Genomic DNA, 20,406 nt, shown 5'->3' with positions numbered 1-20,406 from the left:
TTATTGACTGTACATTTTGTTTATTCCATATGTACCTCTGTGTCGTTATTGTTTTTTCCGCACTGCTTTGCATTATCTTGACCAGGTCGCAGTTGTAAATGAGAACTTGTTCTCAACTGGCTTACCTGGTTAAATAAAGGTGAAATAAAAATAAAATAAAAAATAAACTCACCAAATCCACACAAGAAAACCTCACACACAATCATATTGCTCAGCTGCATCTTTTATTCTTCATTCCATCTCTCGTTCCAGTATACAGAGCTCTGCGTTGATGTTCAAGGGTCCAGTGCAGTTTCACAGAACTCACACCTCACCAAAACCAAGACCAAGGCCAGATTTACCAAGCAGTGCAATGTTTACACTTGCTCTTTTCGGAGGGAATTATAAGATGAGATACAAAGCTAGAAACCGAAAACTGGCTTTACTTTTCCCTTGACCTTTTTTTCAATGATTCATTCACTTTTGAAAATAGCAGGTGTAAACATGGCACTGGTGCAGATGCTTAGTAAATTAGGCCCTGGTGATTGCTAACAGAGTCTTCTCATTGACAACCCAGTCTATTCACCTGCATGCTAGCTTACTTACATTTAGCAGACGCTCTTATCCAGAGCGACTTACAGGAGCAATTAGGGTTAAGTGCCTTGCTCAAGGGCACATCGACAGATTTTTCACCTAGTCTGCTCGGGGATTAGAACCAGCAACCTTTCAGTTACTGGCACAACGCTCTTAACCACTAAGCTAGCTGCCGCCCCAGGCTTACCCAGGCTAGATGGAATTAGTTGATGATAAAATATATGGACCAGAGAATAGACTGGCCCTCACAGAGCAAAGAGCATTGGCTCCTGGTCTACGAGAAACATTAAGGACCAATTAAATATCTCCATCCACATTAAAAGTTCAATTATGTTCCAAATCCTAGAACCTGACACTTAAATATTTTGGACTGTGGACCTGCTTGCATTGCCAGTGTTTAAACATACAATATATCCAACATAGCGGTTTCCTTTAATGGATTCAATATTACAGCAATCATACCATCATTATGATAAAGCATTTGCATTTCAGTAGTTTTTTAACATTTTATTACTTTTTTTACACTTTGGTGCCGTTTTTAAAAAGATTTTACTTTGTAATCACATTCACTCATGAAGAAAGTTGATTATTGAAGGAATATTAGAGTAATTATTGTACATCTTTGATTTACATATATACAGTATTTCAAGGCGATTTACAGACATTTGTAGAGATGGGAATCCAGTCAGTGTGCAGAACACATCACTGTATGGTCCCTATCGCTCTAGTTTACATTGATTCAGTTATACAGTTAGCCTTCAGTTCAGTTGTGAAGAGGATCTGAATTGGTCTATTGCCAGAAAGACACCGGAAGACAGTGTGCATTTTGGGACTATTGCATTCTTCATGTTGTAAGAGAACCAGTAAAACTCTTTTTAAAAACCAAGGATATTAGAACACTCTCCTAAACGCTGACACATGCATACATACTGCAGAAACTCAGTCTCTCTGTGCGTGTAGTAAAACATACAAAGAAAAAAAACGGTACATATTCTCACACTATTTCTCCCCTGCCTTCTATCCACCATTTTAATCTCCAGATCTGGCCAAAGAGCAGGAATGCTAGGGCCAGGAGTTTTACTGACTGTATGACCTGAGCAGGAAAAACCCTAGTTCAAGCCTTATAGCCTAGGACCCTGAAACTCAACTCTGGACCTCGAAGCCAGTTCCACTGCATTTTTTCATTGTTCCCCTCTAATCAGGGACTGATTTAAACCTGGGACACCAGCTGGGTACAATTAATAAATCAGGTAGAACAGAAAACCAGCAGGCTCCGGACCTCGTAGGGTAAGAGTTCAATACCCCTGGCCTAGGACCCAGGTCACGTGGTCAGGAGAAACTCCTAGCCCTAGGAATGGCATACCCAATACAAACATAGCTTAAGACATGCATATAATTTTTTCATTGTTCCAAAACCTATGTTCTTCACAACCTATATAATCGTTCAGAGAAAGCCTTGGAAACCCTTATAGAATACTAGAATATTGAGGTGTGAGCAGCAGCCTGCACCTGATTCAACAACTTCCTCACAAAAAAAGAAAAAGAAAGAAACCCAAATGAAATGGACTCTAACTAAACTGAAGCCTCCATTTGGTTGTTGATAAAGAGATAGTATTTGTGAAGGAATCCTCGTGTTCTATTATTTAGTTATTAAATATTGTTTATCGGAGGTAAGAGGGTGTTTTATATTCAAAGTAAAGCATCTTTCAATGTCAAGGAAGAGGAACAAAAATGTATTGTAAATCTACACTACTGAATAATAACATAGTGTATGTTGAATTAACAGACAGGAAATTTACACTCTACTGAATAATAACATAGTGTATGTTGAATTAACAGACAGGAAATCTACACTCTACTGAATAATAACATAGTGTATGTTGAATTAACAGACAGGAAATCTACACTCTACTGAATAATAACATAGTGTATGTTGAATTAACAGACAGGAAATCTACTCCACAGCTCTAACGATTTCACCCCTATCTACAAATGTGAAGTGACAAGTGGAGAAAATAAAATATGTTTTCCTCAATAAATGTTTATATTCGTGACGTGTACGAGTTTGAATTATTACAGATGTAGAATCGTAATTTGAGCCAGTTTGCTACAGCAAGAAAATAATCCTGCAGCAACAGGAAATGTGAATTATTAAGTGGATTATAATTAATGGCCATTGTTGTAGGGGTTGATTCATTTTTCATTAGGGCAAATCACGTCTGAAATTTCTAAGTGGAAATTACAAACTTTAGAAGCCTTTTTAAAACTGAAATACACTACAAGTTTGCATTTCCTGCTGTGCAGGAAAATTCTCAGCAACAAAAGTGATCAAATTAAAATCCAACATCTGTACATGTAATTATAATAATAATAATAATAACAATAATAATAATAATATGCCATTTAGCAGACGCTTTTATCCAAAGGTTATTCTTGTTACATTTGATACTGTTATTACTGCTGTTACTGCTGTATTATTGAATATGCATATTTGCTTTGCTCTTTCTTTATAACGGCAAACTTTTAAGCTCAAAAATAGGTTAGGTCATATCAAGCACTGTGTCAGATAGCTTTTCAGCATCAGTATTTAGTACTTCAATAACATTGTTTCAGCAATATTTCTCAAAGTTAATTCAGACTGCTTGTTTTCAGTTGCTTTGGCACTCAAGTAGCAAACAAATTATCTCAGCAGGATATCAATCTATCCATCTATCTGTACTGTACATTCATCTCTCCATCCATCCATCCATCTTGTTCTATTGCAGATCTAGTTATCTGTGGACGTTGTCTTTTATAGCCTGTTCATCAATTTTCATTTTCTCTCTGATACAATACTATTGATGCATTTGTGTCCTTACCAACCAGATCAGACTACCGCACATAGAAATAGACCGCACAGAACAGATACACAGATCTCTCCTATCTAACTTATCATTGCCTAGCCTACCCATCTCCCTGCTAGAGGACAGAGTAGCAAGGCCTTCCTCTGCTCTCTACTGCTGGAAACTAAATAAAACGTGAGTATATATTAAAGACAGCTCGTAGGTATAATAACACTTGGGTGTCAATTACCTTTGTCATATGAATCCCTCTCCCTGTGTCAGTGACAGAGAGACACAGAGAGCAGGGCAAGGCCCCAGAGCTGACCTCAGATCAGCTTTAACAGAGTATTTACACTATACACACTGCTCTACGACATATAGGGCCGACACAGAGCCTATGGCTAGCCTGGTCCCAGATCAGTATGTACTTTAGCCAACTTCTCTCAACATAGTTGCCATGCCAAACGTTGAAATACCTGATAGAAGTGGATTAGTGGCAGAGATGACCTCTCTGGCGTCACATAGAAAATCATATGGCATGACAACGATAGTTAAAGGAGTTGGCTAAAGCACATATACAGATCTGGAATCAGGCTAGGCTATGGTCATCACTAGTTTACACAGCCGCAAAGTCATAAACCCTGCCTATTTCTACAATTTATCGTCTTAAAATCGGATTTAAAAAATAACCCTAAACTTAACCACACTGCTAACCTTATGCCTAACCCTAACCTTAAATTAAGACCAAAAAGCACATTTCTGTTTTAATTAATTTTTACGATATAGCCAATTTTGTCTTTGTGGCTGTGTTATCTAGTGAAACCATAGGCTACAGCTGCATTCTAAAACAAAAATACCTGCTCTCTCTCTCCTCATGTTGACTCTGGTTACAGTTTGCTATTTACTTAGACTCGACACAGTAAAATGGTATTACATTATAATTACAGTAAAACTACTTTTGGGGTTCTTTGGGATTCAGTGATACAAGCACCACTATGTAACATTTAGTACCAGGTAGTTACCAGTTGTGTTGAAGAAAGAATACAATGTTACACAATGTTATCCAATAATTCCTTAGTAAATACCAGGTAACTGAAACAGGACGGTAAAATAATGTTACCATGACCCCCTGTCTGGTGTCAACAAAAGGGCAGAGGGAGACAGGCAGGTTTTTGTTTCAAAATGTGACTCGAGTGCAGAATCACAAACGGGATATCAGTGACGGTATCTGAGTGACTGCATCTTAGAGTTTAGTTTACTATTTGACTTTTTTTAAGTTTCCATCGATACATATGAATGAAGTGTAGATGTCTTGATAAAATGCGTGCTATGATTTGATATTATTTTAGTCCGTTTGAATAACTATGATACATTACAGTATATTTCTGTTTTGTTGCTAATAAAGTGATACATCTGGAGTTCTCTCTTGCCAACTGGGCTTGGCTTTGTCTAAGGGTGCGTTCGTAAATTTTCTCTGGCTATCTACTCTGATTTCAGAGCACTCTCATTTGAGTGCCATAGCGCAGAATAACTGATGAATTTACTAACGCTCAACACGTTGAATATGGCTGGTGCCAGTAAACGTTGGCAAAAAAGCTTAATTAAATTGTTGCCAGCATCACAGTTAGTCATCAACGCTCTGGATAACATGAAAACAGCCTAACCAGCTCTGCTAGGGCGAGTAAAATGGTCAGAGTGAGGTGTCATTTTTGTCTGGATGTAGCTAGCAAGCTAGCCAAAGTTAGCCTGTTAGCTTGGATGCTTGACTGCCGTTGCGAGGTCAGAACGCTCGGATCAACCCTACTCCTCAACCAGAGCATCCAGTGTGCGCTCTGAACGCGTTCAGTATGCACTCTGAACACGCCGAGAGCGAAACGCTCTGAATTTACGAACGGACAATCTGACAACGCTGTGCATTTACGAACGCCCAGAGCGCACTCTGGCACTCCAGAGTGAATTTACGAACACACCCTAAGGCTTATATTTACTGTGTTATACTTGACTTAGTCTAAAAACAAGCCCTCAGAATGTAGCAACAGGACAGCACACTGTTAGAATGATCTGCTATGCTAGCCTGACATAAATGTATTGGTGTGTGTTGGTGTGTGTGCCTTGTGTTTATCATTATGGCTGTGAGGAAATGGATCATGCTATAGGAGAGTTATTACCATGGTACTCTGTAGTACCAACTCCTACCCCAAGAGTACACTCTAGCCTACAACTCATATGAGTTCATTCAAATATTGCTCATACTTTTCTATGAGGTATTCTCAATTCAAGTTGTGTATTTCAATCCATTACCTCGTCACCTTTGCTCTGCTAAACAGTGGATTCTTATGTACAGACTTCCATGGTGCTAGTAATACCACATTCCAGTAGAGGGGAGTAAAAGCTGTTGGAAACACACAATACTACACCGTCGCTAAAACAGATAGATCTGTCACTTTCCCATATTGATGCTTGGGAATGAAAATAGACTAATAAACATCTAGTGGTTAGAATGTAAATATGGTGTTGCTATAGTGACGGCAGAGTGTTGAGTGGTACTGTGGTTGGATGGAATGACGGTCATGTGATGGAGGTGGTCTTGATAGGTCATGATCTGGGAGGAGAGTTGGCGGGAGGAGGCGACGCTATTGTCCCTTCCTTCTCTGCCTGGTCAACGCTCTCCTCACCAGCCCCAGCCACAGGAGAGCCAGGTTTACTAGAGAGAGAGAGAGAGAGAGAGGGAGAGAGGGAGAGAGGGAGAGGGAGAGAGGGAGAGAAAGAGAGAGTTATTTTTTGGGGGGAATGTATAATTTAGAGAATAACAGGTATACAATATACAGCAGACACAAACGTGTTTAAAACTTGGTCAAAGAAGATTAACGGATTAATGTAAGATTACTGTAAGTCATTAAAAGTGAGCCAAAGAGAAACCGTGAGAGAGAGAGAAGTGAATGCCAGTGGCAGAGAGTGAGGGAGTGAGTATACCTGTCCCCACTCTGGGTGATGAGTCTCCTGCAGGTCTCCATCTGTACATCCAGGCCTCTCTTCATAGAACACATCTCCATGTATTCATGTAGGTGACGGTTCATATCACTCTTAGCTGTAGCCAAGTCATACTGGGGAGAAACACATCACTCTTAGCTGTAGCCAAGTCATACTTGGGAGAAACACATCACTCTTAGCTGTAGCCAAGTCATACTGGGGAGAAACACATCACTCTTAGCTGTAGCCAAGTCATACTTGGGAGAAACACATCACTCTTAGCTGTAGCCAAGTCATACTGGGGAGAAACACATCACTCTTAGCTGTAGCCAAGTCATACTGGGGAGAAACACATCACTCTTAGCTGTAGCCAAGTCATACTGGGGAGAAACACATCACTCTTAGCTGTAGCCAAGTCATACTGGGGAGAAACACATCACTCTTAGCTGTAGCCAAGTCATACTTGGGAGAAACACATCACTCTTAGCTGTAGCCAAGTCATACTGGGGAGAAACATACAAGTCATACTGGGGAGAAACATACGGTCAAACATTAACATAGCCCTACACACACACATACACACCCACACACACACCCACACCGTCTCACCTCAATCTGGTCGATGGTCTCTTGGTATTCTTTCTCCCTGGATTTGAACAAGTCCTCAGTGTCGTTAATCACCTTCTCCAGACACTGGTCCTCCTGCTGAGAGGGAGAGGGAGAGGGAGAGAGGGGGAAAGAGGGAAAGGGAGAGAGGGGGAGAGAGGGAGAGGGAGAGAGGGGGAAAGAGGGAAAGGGAGAGAGGGGGAAAGAGGGAAAGGGAGAGAGGGGGAAAGAGGGAAAGAGGGAACGGGAAGAAAAATAAGTGGAAGTGATAAATGATAGAGAGAGGAGAAAGAGTGTGTTTATTTATGAAGACGTGTCTGTATGTGTCAGTTGTAGTTGTTTATGAAGACGTGTCTGTACGTGTCAGTATTAGTTGTTTATGAAGACGTGTCTGTATGTGTCAGTAGTAGTTGTTTATGAAGACATGTCTGTATGTGTCAGTAGTAGTTGTTTATGAAGACGTGTCTGTACGTGTCAGTATTAGTTGTTTATGAAGACGTGTCTGTATGTGTCAGTATTAGTCGTTTATGAAGACGTGTCTGTATGTGTCAGTAGTAGTTGTTTATGAAGACGTGTCTGTATGTGTCAGTAGTAGTTGTTTATGAAGACGTGTCTGTACGTGTCAGTATTAGTCGTTTATGAAGACGTGTCTGTATGTGTCAGTAGTAGTTGTTTATGAAGACATGTCTGTATGTGTCAGTAGTAGTTGTTTATGAAGACGTGTCTGTACGTGTCAGTATTGGTCGTTTATGAAGACGTGTCTGTATGTGTCAGTATTAGTTGTTTATGAAGACGTGTCTGTACGTGTCAGTATTGGTCATTTATGAAGATGTGTCTGTACGTGTCAGTATTGGTCGTTTATGAAGACGTGTCTGTATGTGTCAGTATTAGTTGTTTATGAAGACGTGTCTGTATGTGTCAGTATTAGTTGTTACAGAAATGTCCTCTATTGGATTGGAGCAGAAACCCCTTTCAGCACATTTATAACACATCAGGATGCAGTAAACAGAAGGTGTCTTTATGGCCAGCAAACCCCATGACCAGACAGTACAACACAGTAGTGTTACACATAGCTGAGTTAATCTACCGATGTAATCAGCTAATTAAATTACACTGAGTAAGGCCTTTTTATTTACCTTAGAGTGACAAGACAGACAGTGTTTCAAATGTTTCTCCTGACTGTTAAAATGGAAAACAGATACTAACTAGCAAGTGTGTGTGTATGTATGTATGTGTGTGTGTGTGTGTGTGTGCGTGTTTGGGTTTGAGTGCCGGTGTGGGTGTGCAGACACAAGCCTCCAGGCATGCAGTCATTAGTGAAAAGCTTTGTGGAGTGTGTGAGTGTGCTAGGAAAAATTGCCTGCTAAAATATATTTCCCAGAGGAGTGAAGGTCAGTTTAGACCTCTAGTACCACTGAGATCAGACAGCCAGGCCCAATGCCTGTGAGCAATAAACCCTGCTTTTAGCAGGCCATTACCCCATCCCTCACCCAACTCATCTGTCTAGCTCTATTCAAAACCATTTCCTGGAAAATACAATTGACAATGCTATAAAATGAGTAACTGTGAATACAGAAACTCCTGATAAATGTCTATGGACTGTTGTGTAGCCTCTGCATAAAGATATCCGTACAAATCATTAAAACAATATAACTACTTGGACAAAGGTACTGCACTAAGTCATCAATTTGTACTTCTGAGAAGTTGAAGGTACTACCTACAAGGTTATAACATCAGTTAACCCCATAGAGTTACTATGGAATACCTAAACATCAACATTCTAAAGTGCTCCATACCTCTCCTGGCTGGCGGGTGGTCTCTGGAGCCAGAGTGCATCCTGGGAAGTCCTCCCACAGCAGCAGAGTCTCCTCTGTCTCCTCCCAGGCCAGGCTGTCACAGTCATCCTCAAACTCACACTCCCGCCTGCAACACACACATATGTTTGTTTATTAACGTTTGTTTGGCCCCTGGAGAAACTGCACATCGAAGATTCCTTCTTATCAGTCTAATACCTTTACTATGGTAGAGTACAGACAGTGTAGAAGCTGGTAGTACCTGTATAAGCCTGATAAGAGAAACTACACATGTAACAAACACCAGTCCTGTAATGTTACTCACAGCTGGTTGAGCATCCTCTGCATTTCCTCGTTGATCTGATTGGCTGACGAGCCACAGAGCTCCTCCTCTCTGGGCAGGCCCCCATCGCTCTCTGAGGTGCTGATAGTTTCATCACCCTCACTACCGTTGACGTACAGCGGGGTCTGTTTCCGGGGGCGACAGTTGATGGCAGACTGGGTGTTAGGGACCTAGGAGAGGAGAGACTTAGACTTAGACTTAGACCGACAGACCAACAGACCGACAGACAGACAGACAGACTACCTGGTACATCTGGATGACATCCTCACAGTTCCTCTGCTGGGCCACGTCACACAGGCGAGCCGTGATGTCGATGCGTCTACAGATGTCCATGTCCACCTTCATGGCCTTCTCCTGGATCTTACTGTCCAGATCAGACATGTTCTGCACAGAGAGAGGTGGTTACGGTCTCCTAGTAACAGTTATCATCCTAACCAGACCAGGAGTGATCTCTGTGTAGAGTGTGAGAATCAGACTAGGGGACCCAGTGGGACAGGAGAATGAACTAGACAATATTGAGGGTAAAAGGGTAATAGATGAGCAGATGATTTGTGTGCAGTCAGATCAGGACAGTATGAGGCTGTGTGTATATGGGAGAAAGATGTATACATGTTGTTGATGATGGTTCTGTGAAGTGTGGTAATAAGACTAGGTGCATGTTGAGAGGAACTTTGTGGATATAGACTCACGTTGCTCATGAGGCCTTTGAAGAGCACCAGTTCAGCCTTCAGCTGCTGCACTCTGACAGCCAACTCATCCTGACAGCCCTCACTCTCCTGGAGGTCCTACAAACACACACACACATAACCATGAGATGCATGTCTATGCACACACGTACACGTACACGTACACGCACAAACGCCTGCAGGCAAGCACAAACACACACACACACACACAAGCCCACCACTCACACACATCCTGGAAACCAGCTCAGCCCCTACTTTCCTGGAAAATACCAGATTATATGTTGACCAACTCAGGGTAGGGACAAACAGTAAAACATTCTATATGGACCAACTCAGGGTAGGGACAAACAGTAAAACATTCTATATGGACCAACAGTAAAACATTCCATATGGACCAACTCAGGGTAGGGACAAACAGTAAAACATTATATATGGACCAACTCAGGGTAGGGACAAACAGTAAAACATTATATATGGACCAACTCAGGGTAAGGGCAAACAGTAAAACATTATATATGGACCAACTCAGGGTAGGGACAAACAGTAAAACATTATATATGGACCAACTCAGGGTAAGGACAAACAGTAAAACATTCTATATGGACCAACTCAGGATAAGGACAAACAGTACAACATTATATATGGACCAACTCAGGGTAGGGGCAAACAGTAAAACATTATATATGGACCAACTCAGGGTAGGGACAAACAGTAAAACATTATATATGGACCAACTCAGGGTAGGGACAAACAGTACAACATTATATATGGACCAACTCAGGGTAGGGACAAACAGTACAACATTATATATGGACCAACTCAGGGTAGGGACAAACAGTACAACATTATATATGGACCAACTCAGGGTAGGGACAAACAGTACAACATTATATATGGACCAACTCAGGGTAAGGACAAACAGTAAAACATTCTATATGGACCAACTCAGGGTAGGGACAAACAGTACAACATTATATATGGACCAACTCAGGGTAGGGACAAACAGTACAACATTCTATATGGACCAACTCAGGGTAGGGACAAACAGTACAACATTCTATATGGACCAACTCAGGGTAGGGACAAACAGTACAACATTATATATGGACCAACTCAGGGTAAGGACAAACAGTACAACATTCTATATTGACTCAACTTAACTCAAATCTCACTTCAAATCCAAAGTACAACACTATAATCTGTCCATGATGATTATATATATTCTCTTTACAGTGTAAGGATAGATGTTCTTACCCTAAGTACAACAACACACAAACATATCCACAGATTATACATTGACAACCCTGCCTACTTAATCTCACGAGTGCCTTGGATTATATTGTTGATATAATTCTCCCTCTTTTCTATGAAGTATTTGATTCCGTAAACTACTAGCCATAATATTTTGCAGAACTTCTTCCTGAGGTATGACTAGACATAAAAGTATAAAAGTTGATTGTGTCTGAGCTGCAAAGGAAATAAGGTAACTTGACTTGATTCGTCCCTGAGTGTTTCTTTGTGTATCTCTTGTACATTTTTCTGCATGGATAGTTGAATGTAAAGTGGAACTTTGCTGCATGCCATGTGGTCTCCTGTTGGCTCAACCGAGCCTGTCTAACTGGATCAGATAGATGTCCCCTGCAGTTGCATCCTCACACATTCGCACACACAACAAACCTGAGAAACCAGAGCCCCACCTGGCTCAGCTTCATACGCTCACCGAAAGAGGAAGTAGGAAGTACAAATGACTTTCAGATGAAGTAATTCACTCTGACGGGGACCAATGGGTGCCATTTTGGGGAGTTGATATTGTTGCTGTAATTCAATAATTCTGTATGTGCGTAAGTAGCTACATCACTTCCTCAAATAGCTACTCAATCATTTGGCTGTTTGATCATGACAGTCAGCTGCTGTCTATAACACGTATGACGAATGTCATGGGTGGAGCATCTAACTAGTAGGTTAGGCATTTACATAGCCTACAGTACTATTATGTTAGCTGTTTATAAACATATTATATTAGGTTAGTGGTTTGCGCACAATTAAATTGAGCTGTTTCACACAAGCAATTGAATTAGATTGTTTCGCATGCATCAGGGCAATGTCAAATGTGTCAACACTGCCAGAACCTCAGACACAGCGTCAGACAACACTGCGCTTCTGGCCCCACGCCCTAAGTTAGTGTATAGATCAGTGAGGTGGGCCTTTGTGTCTACAAGCATTGAGCACCTAAACATTTCAATGTAATGTCTTGTTGTCATGTTTGATATGCTGACATGGCTTTGTTCTTGTCCCTGCCAATCAACAGAGAATAGGTGTAACAGAAAGAGGGGGATACATTTACCTCCTATGTATCAATCAATAAGAGAGGCCAGGCACACACACACAAACACACACACACAGAGGCAGTGTTACCTCCTGTAGGTCTTCCATCTTCTGCTGCATGTCCACTCTGACAGTGTACTCCTCCTCCCACCTACACAACAAAAATACATGTGAAGTATATGACAGAGTGAAATGGCGACATCATAATAATAACTATTAACTGTGTGTGTGTGTGTGTGTGTGTGTGTGTGTGTGTGTCTATGTCTGAAACCCCTGGTCAGACAGCACCATCAATCTAGTGAACAGTAATCTCATTAAAAACCTGTACAGTTGACATGTTACAACTATGATGGCTGATTCAGTGACTCAACACACCACACAGACCCCACTGCACAGCACTGCCACTTATATAATTGCTGCTTAAAATGCACAATACTGCGACATGTCGGAGCCTTTACCAAACTGCTCTTAAAACGAATAGAGGTTATATAGTGTACAGAGAGACGTTTTTGTGCCATTGTGCACACTGTTGTGATTGAGATAGATGGGTAAGGTGAGAGTGAGGGACAGGGAGAGAGGGAGTGAGGGAGAGGGAGAGAGCGAGTGAGGGAGAGGGAGAGAGGGAGAGGGAGTGAGGGAGAGGGAGAGAGGGAGTGAGGGAGAGGGAGAGAGGGAAGGGAAAGATGAGCTGAGCTCTCTTTGGAAGCCACCTCCCTTTTCCAGCAATTACTGCCTACCTTGCAGAGTATACTGCATTGCAGATACTAGGTGGAGGGGAAGCCGCATGGCCGCATGCAGTTGGGGAGAGAGAGAGAGGGGAGAGGGAGAAAGAGAGGAGGTGGGGGAGGGGGGCTGAGGAGAGGAGAGTAGAGTGGAGCTGGCAGTGGAGAGCGAGAGAGAGCAAGAGTGAAAGTGAGTGCTGATTTGGTATAGATCAGACATAACCTAAACCACACTATTCAATTAATTAAAACAGGAACATTTCACATCTGGTTGGAAATAAATAGGGAAATTATCTCAACAGAGAAAATTGTCCTCCTGTGTGGTACCTATATCTCCCCACTAGAATCCCCATACATTAATGATGACACCTTCTCCATCCTAAAGGGGGAGATCAACCATTTCCAGGCCCAGGGACATGTACTAGTCTGTGGCGACCTAAATACCAGAAGTGGACAAGAACCCGACACTCTTAGCAGACAGGGAGACAAACACCTACAGTGAGGGAAAAAAGTATTTGATCCCCTGCTGAGTTTGTACGTTTGCCCACTGACAAAGACATGATCAGTCTATAATTGTAATGGTAGGTTTATTTGAACAGTGAGAGACAGAATAACAACAAAAAAATCCAGAAAAACGCATGTCAAGAAAGTTATAAATTGATTTGCATTTTAATGAGGGAAATAAGTATTTGACCCCTCTGCAAAACATGACTTAGTACTTGGTGGCAAAACCCTTGTTGGCAGTCACAGAGGTCAGACGTTTCTTGTAGTTGGCCACCAGGTTTGCACACATCTCAGGAGGGATTTTGTCCCACTCCTCTTTGCAGATCTTCTCCAAGTCATTAAGGTTTCGAGGCTGACGTTTGGCAACTCAAACCTTCAGCTCCCTCCACAGATTTTCTATGGGATTAAGGTCTGGAGACTGGCTAGGCCACTCCAGGACCTTAATGCACTTCTTCTTGAGCCACTCCTTTGTTACCTTGGTCGTGTGTTTTGGGTCATTGTCATGCTGGAATACCCATCCACGACCCATTTTCAATGCCCTGGCTGAGGGAAGGAGGTTCTCACCCAATATTTGACGGTACATGGCCCCGTCCATCGTCCCTTTGATGCGGTGAAGTTGTCCTGTCCCCTTAGCAGAAAAACACCCCCAAAGCATAATGTTTCCACCTCCATGTTTGACGGTGGGGATGGTGTTCTTGGGGTCATAGGCAGCATTCCTCCTCCTCCAAACACGGCGAGTTGAGTTGATCCCAAAGAGTTCGATTTTGGTCTCATCTGACCACAACACTTTCACCCAGTTCTCCTCTGAATCATTCAGATGTTCATTGGCAAACTTCAGACGGCCCTGTATATGTGCTTTCTTGAGCAGGGGGAACTTGCGGGCGCTGCAGGATTTCAGTCCTTCACGGCGTAGTGAAGTGTTTCCAATTGTTTTCTTGGTGACTATGGTCCCAGTTGCCTTGAGATCATTGACAAGATCATCCCGTGTAGTTCTGGGCTGATTCCTCACCGTTCTCATGATCATTGCAACTCCACGAGGTGAGATCTTGCATGGAGCCTCGTGGAGTTGCACTCCTAGACAACTTCCTGGACAAAATGTTTCCCTGCAATAGTGAACATTTTACATTTACATTTTAGTCATTTAGCAGACGCTCTTATCCAGAGCGACTTACAGTTAGTGAATACATATTTTTTTATACTGGCCCCCCATGCTCTATCAACTGAGCTACATCCCTGCCGGCCATTCCCTCCCCTACCCTGGTCGACGCTGGGCCAATTGTGCGCCGCCCATGAGTCTCCTGGTCACGGCCGGCTGTGACAGAGCCTGGATTCGAACCAGGATCTCTAGTGGCACAGTTAGCACTGCGATGCAGTGCCTTAGACCACTGCGCCACTCAGGAGTCCCAGGTGTAAACTTAGCAATAAGAAGCCAGAACAGAACAGAACAGTATATCAGCTAACATATCAAATTTAAATTCAAGCAGAATACCTAAGAAAACTAACAACAATGAGAAATGGTTTGATGAAGAACGCAAAAACCTAAGAAAGAAATTGAGAAACCTATCCAACCAAAAACACAGAGACCTAGAAAACCTTAGCTTACACCTTGACTATGGTGAAACACTAAAACAATACAGAAATACACAAAAAAAAAAAAAGAAGGAACAGCATTTCAGAAAACAGCTCAATGTGATTGAAGAATGCATAGAATCAAATCACTTTTGGGAAAATTGGAACACACTAAACAAACAACAACACGAAGAGCTATCTATCCAAAATGGAGATGTATGGATAAACCACTTCTCCAACCTTTTCAGCCATTTAACAAAGAACCAAGAGCAAAAACATATACATGATAATTTACTAAACTTAGAATCAGCTATTAAAGACTACCAGAACCTTTAGATTATCAAATTACATTGGATGAGCTACAGGCCTGTGGTGTTAATGGTATACTAAACAAAATGATTTAATATACAGACCACAAATTCAAATAGGCTATTCTTAAACTCTGATCACCCCAATCCACAAAAGTGGAGACAAATTTGACAGTGGAATCTGCGTCAACAGCAATCTCTGAAATATCGTCTGCACCATCATCAACTGCAGACTCCAACATTTCCTCAGTGAAAACAATGTCCTGAGCAAATGTCAAATTGGCTTTCTACCAAAATACCATACGACAGACCACGTATACACCCTGCACACCCTTACTGACAAACAAACCAAAATAAAGGTAAAGTCTTCTCATGCTTTGTTGATTTCAAAACAGCTTTTGGCAGGGCACTAGAACATCCTGCAGCACCAGGCCTCACCCTACTGGACTCAGAAATCAAATGTCTACGGTTTGCAGATGATCTGATGCTTCTGTCCCCAACCAAGGAGGGCCTACAGCAGCACCTAGATATTCTGCACAGATTCTGTCAGACTTGGGCCCTGAAAGTGAATCTCAGTAAGACAAAAATAATGGTGTTCCAAAAACGGTCCAGAAGCCATGACAACAAATAGAAAATGATATCTAGACACCGTTGCCCTAGAGCACACAACGAATTATACCTACCTCGGCCTAAACATCAACACCACAGGTAACTTCCACAAGGCTGTGAACAATCTGAGAGACAAAGCAAGATGGGCCTTCTACCCCATCAAAAGGAACATAAAACTCAACATCCCAATCAGTAATAGAACCCATTGTTCTCTATGGTTGTGAGGTCTGGGATCCACTCACCAACCAAGAATTCTCAAAAATGGGACAAACACCCAATTGAGACACTGCACGCAGAATTCTGCAAAAATATACTTTGTGTGCAACGCAAAACCCCAAACAATGCATGCATAGCAGAATTATGACTATACCCGCTAGTTAGCAAAATGCAGAAAATACCTGTTAAATTCTACAACCACCTAAAAGGAAGCGATGCCCACACATTCCACCACAAAGCCCTCACCTACAGAGAGATTAACCTAGAGAAGAGTCACCTCAGCCAGCTGTTTCTGGGTCTCTGTTCACAAACACAAACTGACCCCACAGAGCCCCAGGACAGAAACACAATTAGACCCAACCAAATTATGAGAAAGCAAAAAGAAAACTATTTGACACACTGGAAAGAATCAACCAAAAAACGGAGAAAATTGGAATGCTATCTGGCCCTAAACAGAGAGTACACAGTGGCAGAATATCTGACCACTGTGACTGACCCAAAATGTACAGACTCAGTGAGCATTGCCTTGCTATTGACAGAGGCCGCCATAGGCAGACCTGGCTATGTGCACACTGCCCACAAAATGAGGTGGAAACTGAGCTAAACTTCCTAACCTCCTGCCAAAGGTATCACCATATTAGAGACACATATTTCCCACAGATCACACGGACCCACAAAGAATTTGAAAACTAATCAAACATTGATTTATCTTCCCCTACTATTCGTACTACAACCAATTGCGCATTGATACAACACTGTACATAGCTGATAATACAGTATAACACATGAAATAAAATGTATATATTTTTCAAACCTTTGTGAGTGCAATGTTTACTGTTCATTTCTAATCGTTTTTTGTTGATATTGTCTCTTCTCACTTTTGTTTACTGTTTATCTCACTTGCTTTGGCAATGTAAACATGTTTCCCATGCCAATGAAGCCTCATTTGATTTGATTTCAGAGAGCGAGCGAGCGAGCGGAGAGCGACAGCGAGAGAGAGACAGAGAGAGAGAGCGACAGCGAGAGAGACAGAGAGAGAGACAGAGAGAGACAGAGAGAGACATATATAGAGAGAGACAGAGAGAGAGAGGTGATAATCCCAAACAGCAGGTCAGGGAAAGAAGGGAGACAGTAAGAGGGGTATGAGAGAACTATCCAATGAGAAAGAGGGAACAATGAATAGCAACATGAATGGACAGATGGAGAGAACAAGGGACAGGGCAGGGGAAGAGAAGTGGAGGAGAAGAGTGGAGGAGAGGGAAGGAAGGGGGTGGATCTTATACTGAAACTACCTCTTTGAAGTGAATGAATACACCAGTGGGTTTCCCTCTCTCTACGTTTTGCCTGCAGGTAGATTTAACTGCATTGCTACAACAACAGACTAATAATATGCCATTTAGCAGACGCTTTTATCCAAAGCGACTTACAGTCATGTTTGCATACATTTTTACATATGGGTGGTCCCAATGACAGCGATAACATTATTTCACTACACTGGAGGCCTAAATCACATCAATGACTGTACATTATGGATGCTATCAGATATATGGATGTCTGAAGGTGAGACAAGCCTGGACTTGATTCACTTGGAGATGGCAGTAAGGTCACAAACAAACAAAACAGACACAAACACACACTTGTCCCAGGTCCTCCCGATCCCAAACCAATCCCTGACCCTACCCATCCTTTCTAATGGGACACACATGCTTGTCTATCACCTTACATTCATTGGGTATGGCATTTTCTCTGAAATATGTTTATCCAAATCAACATATGGTCATACCTTCAGTATAGACCATGTCTATGTGACCTGTACAACGTGAATCGAAGCCACAGCCCTGCTGTTGCTAGCGCCACAAATCAGCGGCCCGGGGCCTAGTTCTGTCACAGAATACAAACTGCAGCCATTTCATAATTGCAGAGGTGCACGAATTCCTGTGACTGTGTTTGCAAGACATGGCCCGTTCCCCTTTTTTTCTAAATGGGCGCTAAGCAAATATTCCTTCCCCAAGCCAAACCATAAATCAAATCTTCAAATACTTGAGCTGTGCTTGATTTATATAGTTTGCCTGGTTCCAATTGAATAGTCCCAAAAGTACAAAATCAATGGAGTAATCCCAAAAGTACAAACAGCTAAATCAAGCATACCTCATATATATTTGACCTAGGTCTGGAGTCCACTTGCTAGTGGCAAACTCAAGAGTTCAAAGGTCTTTGAACTTCAAAAGCATTGGTGTGATTGTTGAAACAGAGCCTTCCTGTGTTGGATCTCAATTAGATGACTTCATTCTGAGTCAGTTATGGTCTGATAATGTTTGGTATTTCACCCAGCTGCCGTTTGACTGAAGGCCCTCTGCCTCTCTAGCAATAAGAATGGTGTGGGCTGTGGCAGAAATAGACAGAACACAGGTTGGACACAGCTGCTCTCAAAGGCCATCTGTTGTAATAGGGCCTTCCACTCCACCCATGTAGCATGAGCAAAATGATACATGTAGGCCTATTATAGTTTCACTAAGTTACATCAACTGACTTTTGCCAAGAGACGTATAATCACAACTCTAGGTCACTGTGCGCCTTTACACGCGTCAGGCACACACATTTATTAGGCCTTACGTTGGTGAATAAATCAACAAACAGGTTGATCCTATTTACCTGCGTTTGTACTCGTCCCGCTCCCTCTTGACTTTGGCCAGGACGTTGTACAGGGCTCTGATCTCCGGGGTGATGGTATCAATCTGGACCCCGACCCCATCCGGCTGGACCCAGGACACACCGGGGCTGGTGACGCGCGTCTCCACGCCAGAACCGAGCTTGCGGGTATGGTTGTAGGACCAGATAGTACCGGGGAGGAACCGGGGAGGCGGGTTGGTGGGGGTTCCAGTTCCAGTACTGAAAACCGTTTTCCCGTTGGTGATCGAATTGGACCCAGCTGGAGAGTTGATTGTCGGGGTTGATAGGCTTATTGTGATGGTCGGATTCTGATTCGGTTCGCTGGGGTTTGTTTCAGCTTTGTTGTTGGACTCAAGCGTGAGGACAGTGTTGAGGGGAGGTGTGAAGAGGGTAGTGGGTCGTCTTGCGGAGTTGTTGGTGTTTTGGAACGGGAGTGACCCAGGCCTGAGCGGAATAGTTCCCACAAACCCGGTCTGTACACCTATCTCTTGGGTATGGGCCCTTCTAGCGCTTTCAGAACAACCTCCATCACAGCTGTTCTTCGCATCCAACGCCTGTTGTAGTTGTTTCTCCAAAATCTTATTCCTTCGCTCCAGTTCATGCACTTTGGCCAGAAAGCATCGGAACCGTAAGTTCAGAGTCTTTAGGACACTGATATTGGAGCCCAGGTCGTTCCTCAGGGCCATCGCTGCAGGGGGTTGGGGCACAGACCGATGATAAGAGTGGTTATTATGGTTCAGATGCAGGTAAGCTTGTGAGGGTGTGGTGAAATCGAACCCTGGCAGAGTCTCCGTGCCCAGTCCGGGATGGTCGCCTAGGAAGAAAGACGTCGGGTCGGGCGAGCCGAAGACGGCTTCGGGCAGAAGGCCTGAGGGGGAATCAGGATGACTCTGTCCTCCTTGATTCTGCTGCTGTTGATGTTGGAGAAGTGAGTTCGCCCCTAACAAAGGATTCATGCTATGATATGGAAAACTAAAGCGCTGCAGATCTGGCATGAACACGGACGGTAATTTTCTCGGTATAAGATCACCAAAATAAAATAATGACAGGCTGAAGGTTGACTTGTTGTTGGATACCAGACGTATCCGTGACTGTCCACTTTTACCTGGTTACGTAACTGTTTCTAATTACGAATGTTATCCTCGATTTATCTCCGGTCGGTCTAAAGAGGCTGGTGGAATAAGTGGCCCTCTCTCTTCCTGACTCGCTCTGTTGCTGGATAACTGTCGCCCAAAAAAACAATGCGAATAGGCCAGTCCGACGGCTATGCGCAGGCGACAACACTCCTCAAATGTATTTAAGAAAAGTAATGTTTTGGTATACAGGCTATATGAAAGAAAGTACTTTTAAATGCTGCAAATCGATACATATATTAAAAATAAATCCAGTGTCGTCCGTCAACGCTTATCTGGCTCCAACGCGACCACAAGAAGACACAACAAGTGCTGCGGGATTTGGAGAGCAGGGAAGCTACCGTAAATACCCAAGTAGCTGGTTTTCTGTTAACCTTTTCTGTGCCCATTAGGCTACGAACAGTTCCGTAAGACCTCTTACACTCCTAGTTCACAACTTGGGGAAGTTTTATCAGGAACATTTACACTTGTGAATTTTATTTTATTTTTATGGTCACACCATAGGCAACAATATTTTCCCACTTGGCTCGATTTTATTTTGTTACAAAATACATACA

General features: G+C 42.6%; 1 protein-coding gene across 3 annotated transcripts; it reads right to left on the bottom strand.

Annotated features, from left to right (window-relative positions):
- Positions 1-205: 205 nt before the first annotated feature.
- Positions 206-20,128, bottom strand: LOC311140789 (non-homologous end joining factor IFFO1-like). Of its 3 annotated transcripts, none has more exons than XM_084176010.1 (9): positions 18,699-20,128; positions 12,209-12,269; positions 9,797-9,892; positions 9,351-9,491; positions 9,090-9,277; positions 8,768-8,894; positions 6,975-7,070; positions 6,369-6,499; positions 206-6,099 (listed from the first exon to the last, which is right to left on the bottom strand). In XM_084176010.1, exons 1-9 carry the CDS (start codon positions 19,709-19,711, stop codon positions 5,991-5,993), a joined length of 1,962 nt encoding a protein of 653 aa, XP_084032136.1. In that variant the 5' UTR covers positions 19,712-20,128; the 3' UTR covers positions 206-5,990. The 3 variants fall into 3 exon arrangements, with proteins under 3 accessions (XP_084032136.1, XP_084032137.1, XP_084032138.1); XM_084176011.1 differs by having other exon boundaries at positions 6,975-7,067; XM_084176012.1 differs by lacking the exons at positions 206-6,099; positions 6,369-6,499 and adding an exon at positions 6,775-6,868.
- Positions 20,129-20,406: the final 278 nt, after the last annotated feature.

Source organism: Coregonus lavaretus (assembly GCF_964263955.1).
Source record: "Coregonus lavaretus genome assembly, chromosome: 13".
In the NCBI taxonomy this organism is placed as follows: Eukaryota; Metazoa; Chordata; class Actinopteri; order Salmoniformes; family Salmonidae; genus Coregonus; species Coregonus lavaretus.
The sequence above is the reverse complement of the archived record's forward strand: the minus strand, read 5'-3'. Positions and strand labels throughout refer to the sequence as shown.

Bases quoted from the DNA above. Each gene is read 5' to 3' on its own strand.
- LOC311140789 (XM_084176010.1), bottom strand. From the start codon at position 19,711: ATGCCAGATCTGCAGCGCTTTAGTTTTCCATATCATAGCATGAATCCT. The intron at 9,893-12,208 runs GTAACACTGCCT...GTGTGTTTGTAG, and splicing joins AGATGGAAGACCTACAGGAG to GACCTCCAGGAGAGTGAGGG. The intron at 6,100-6,368 runs GTATACTCACTC...CTCTCTCTCTAG, and splicing joins ATCACCCAGAGTGGGGACAG to TAAACCTGGCTCTCCTGTGG.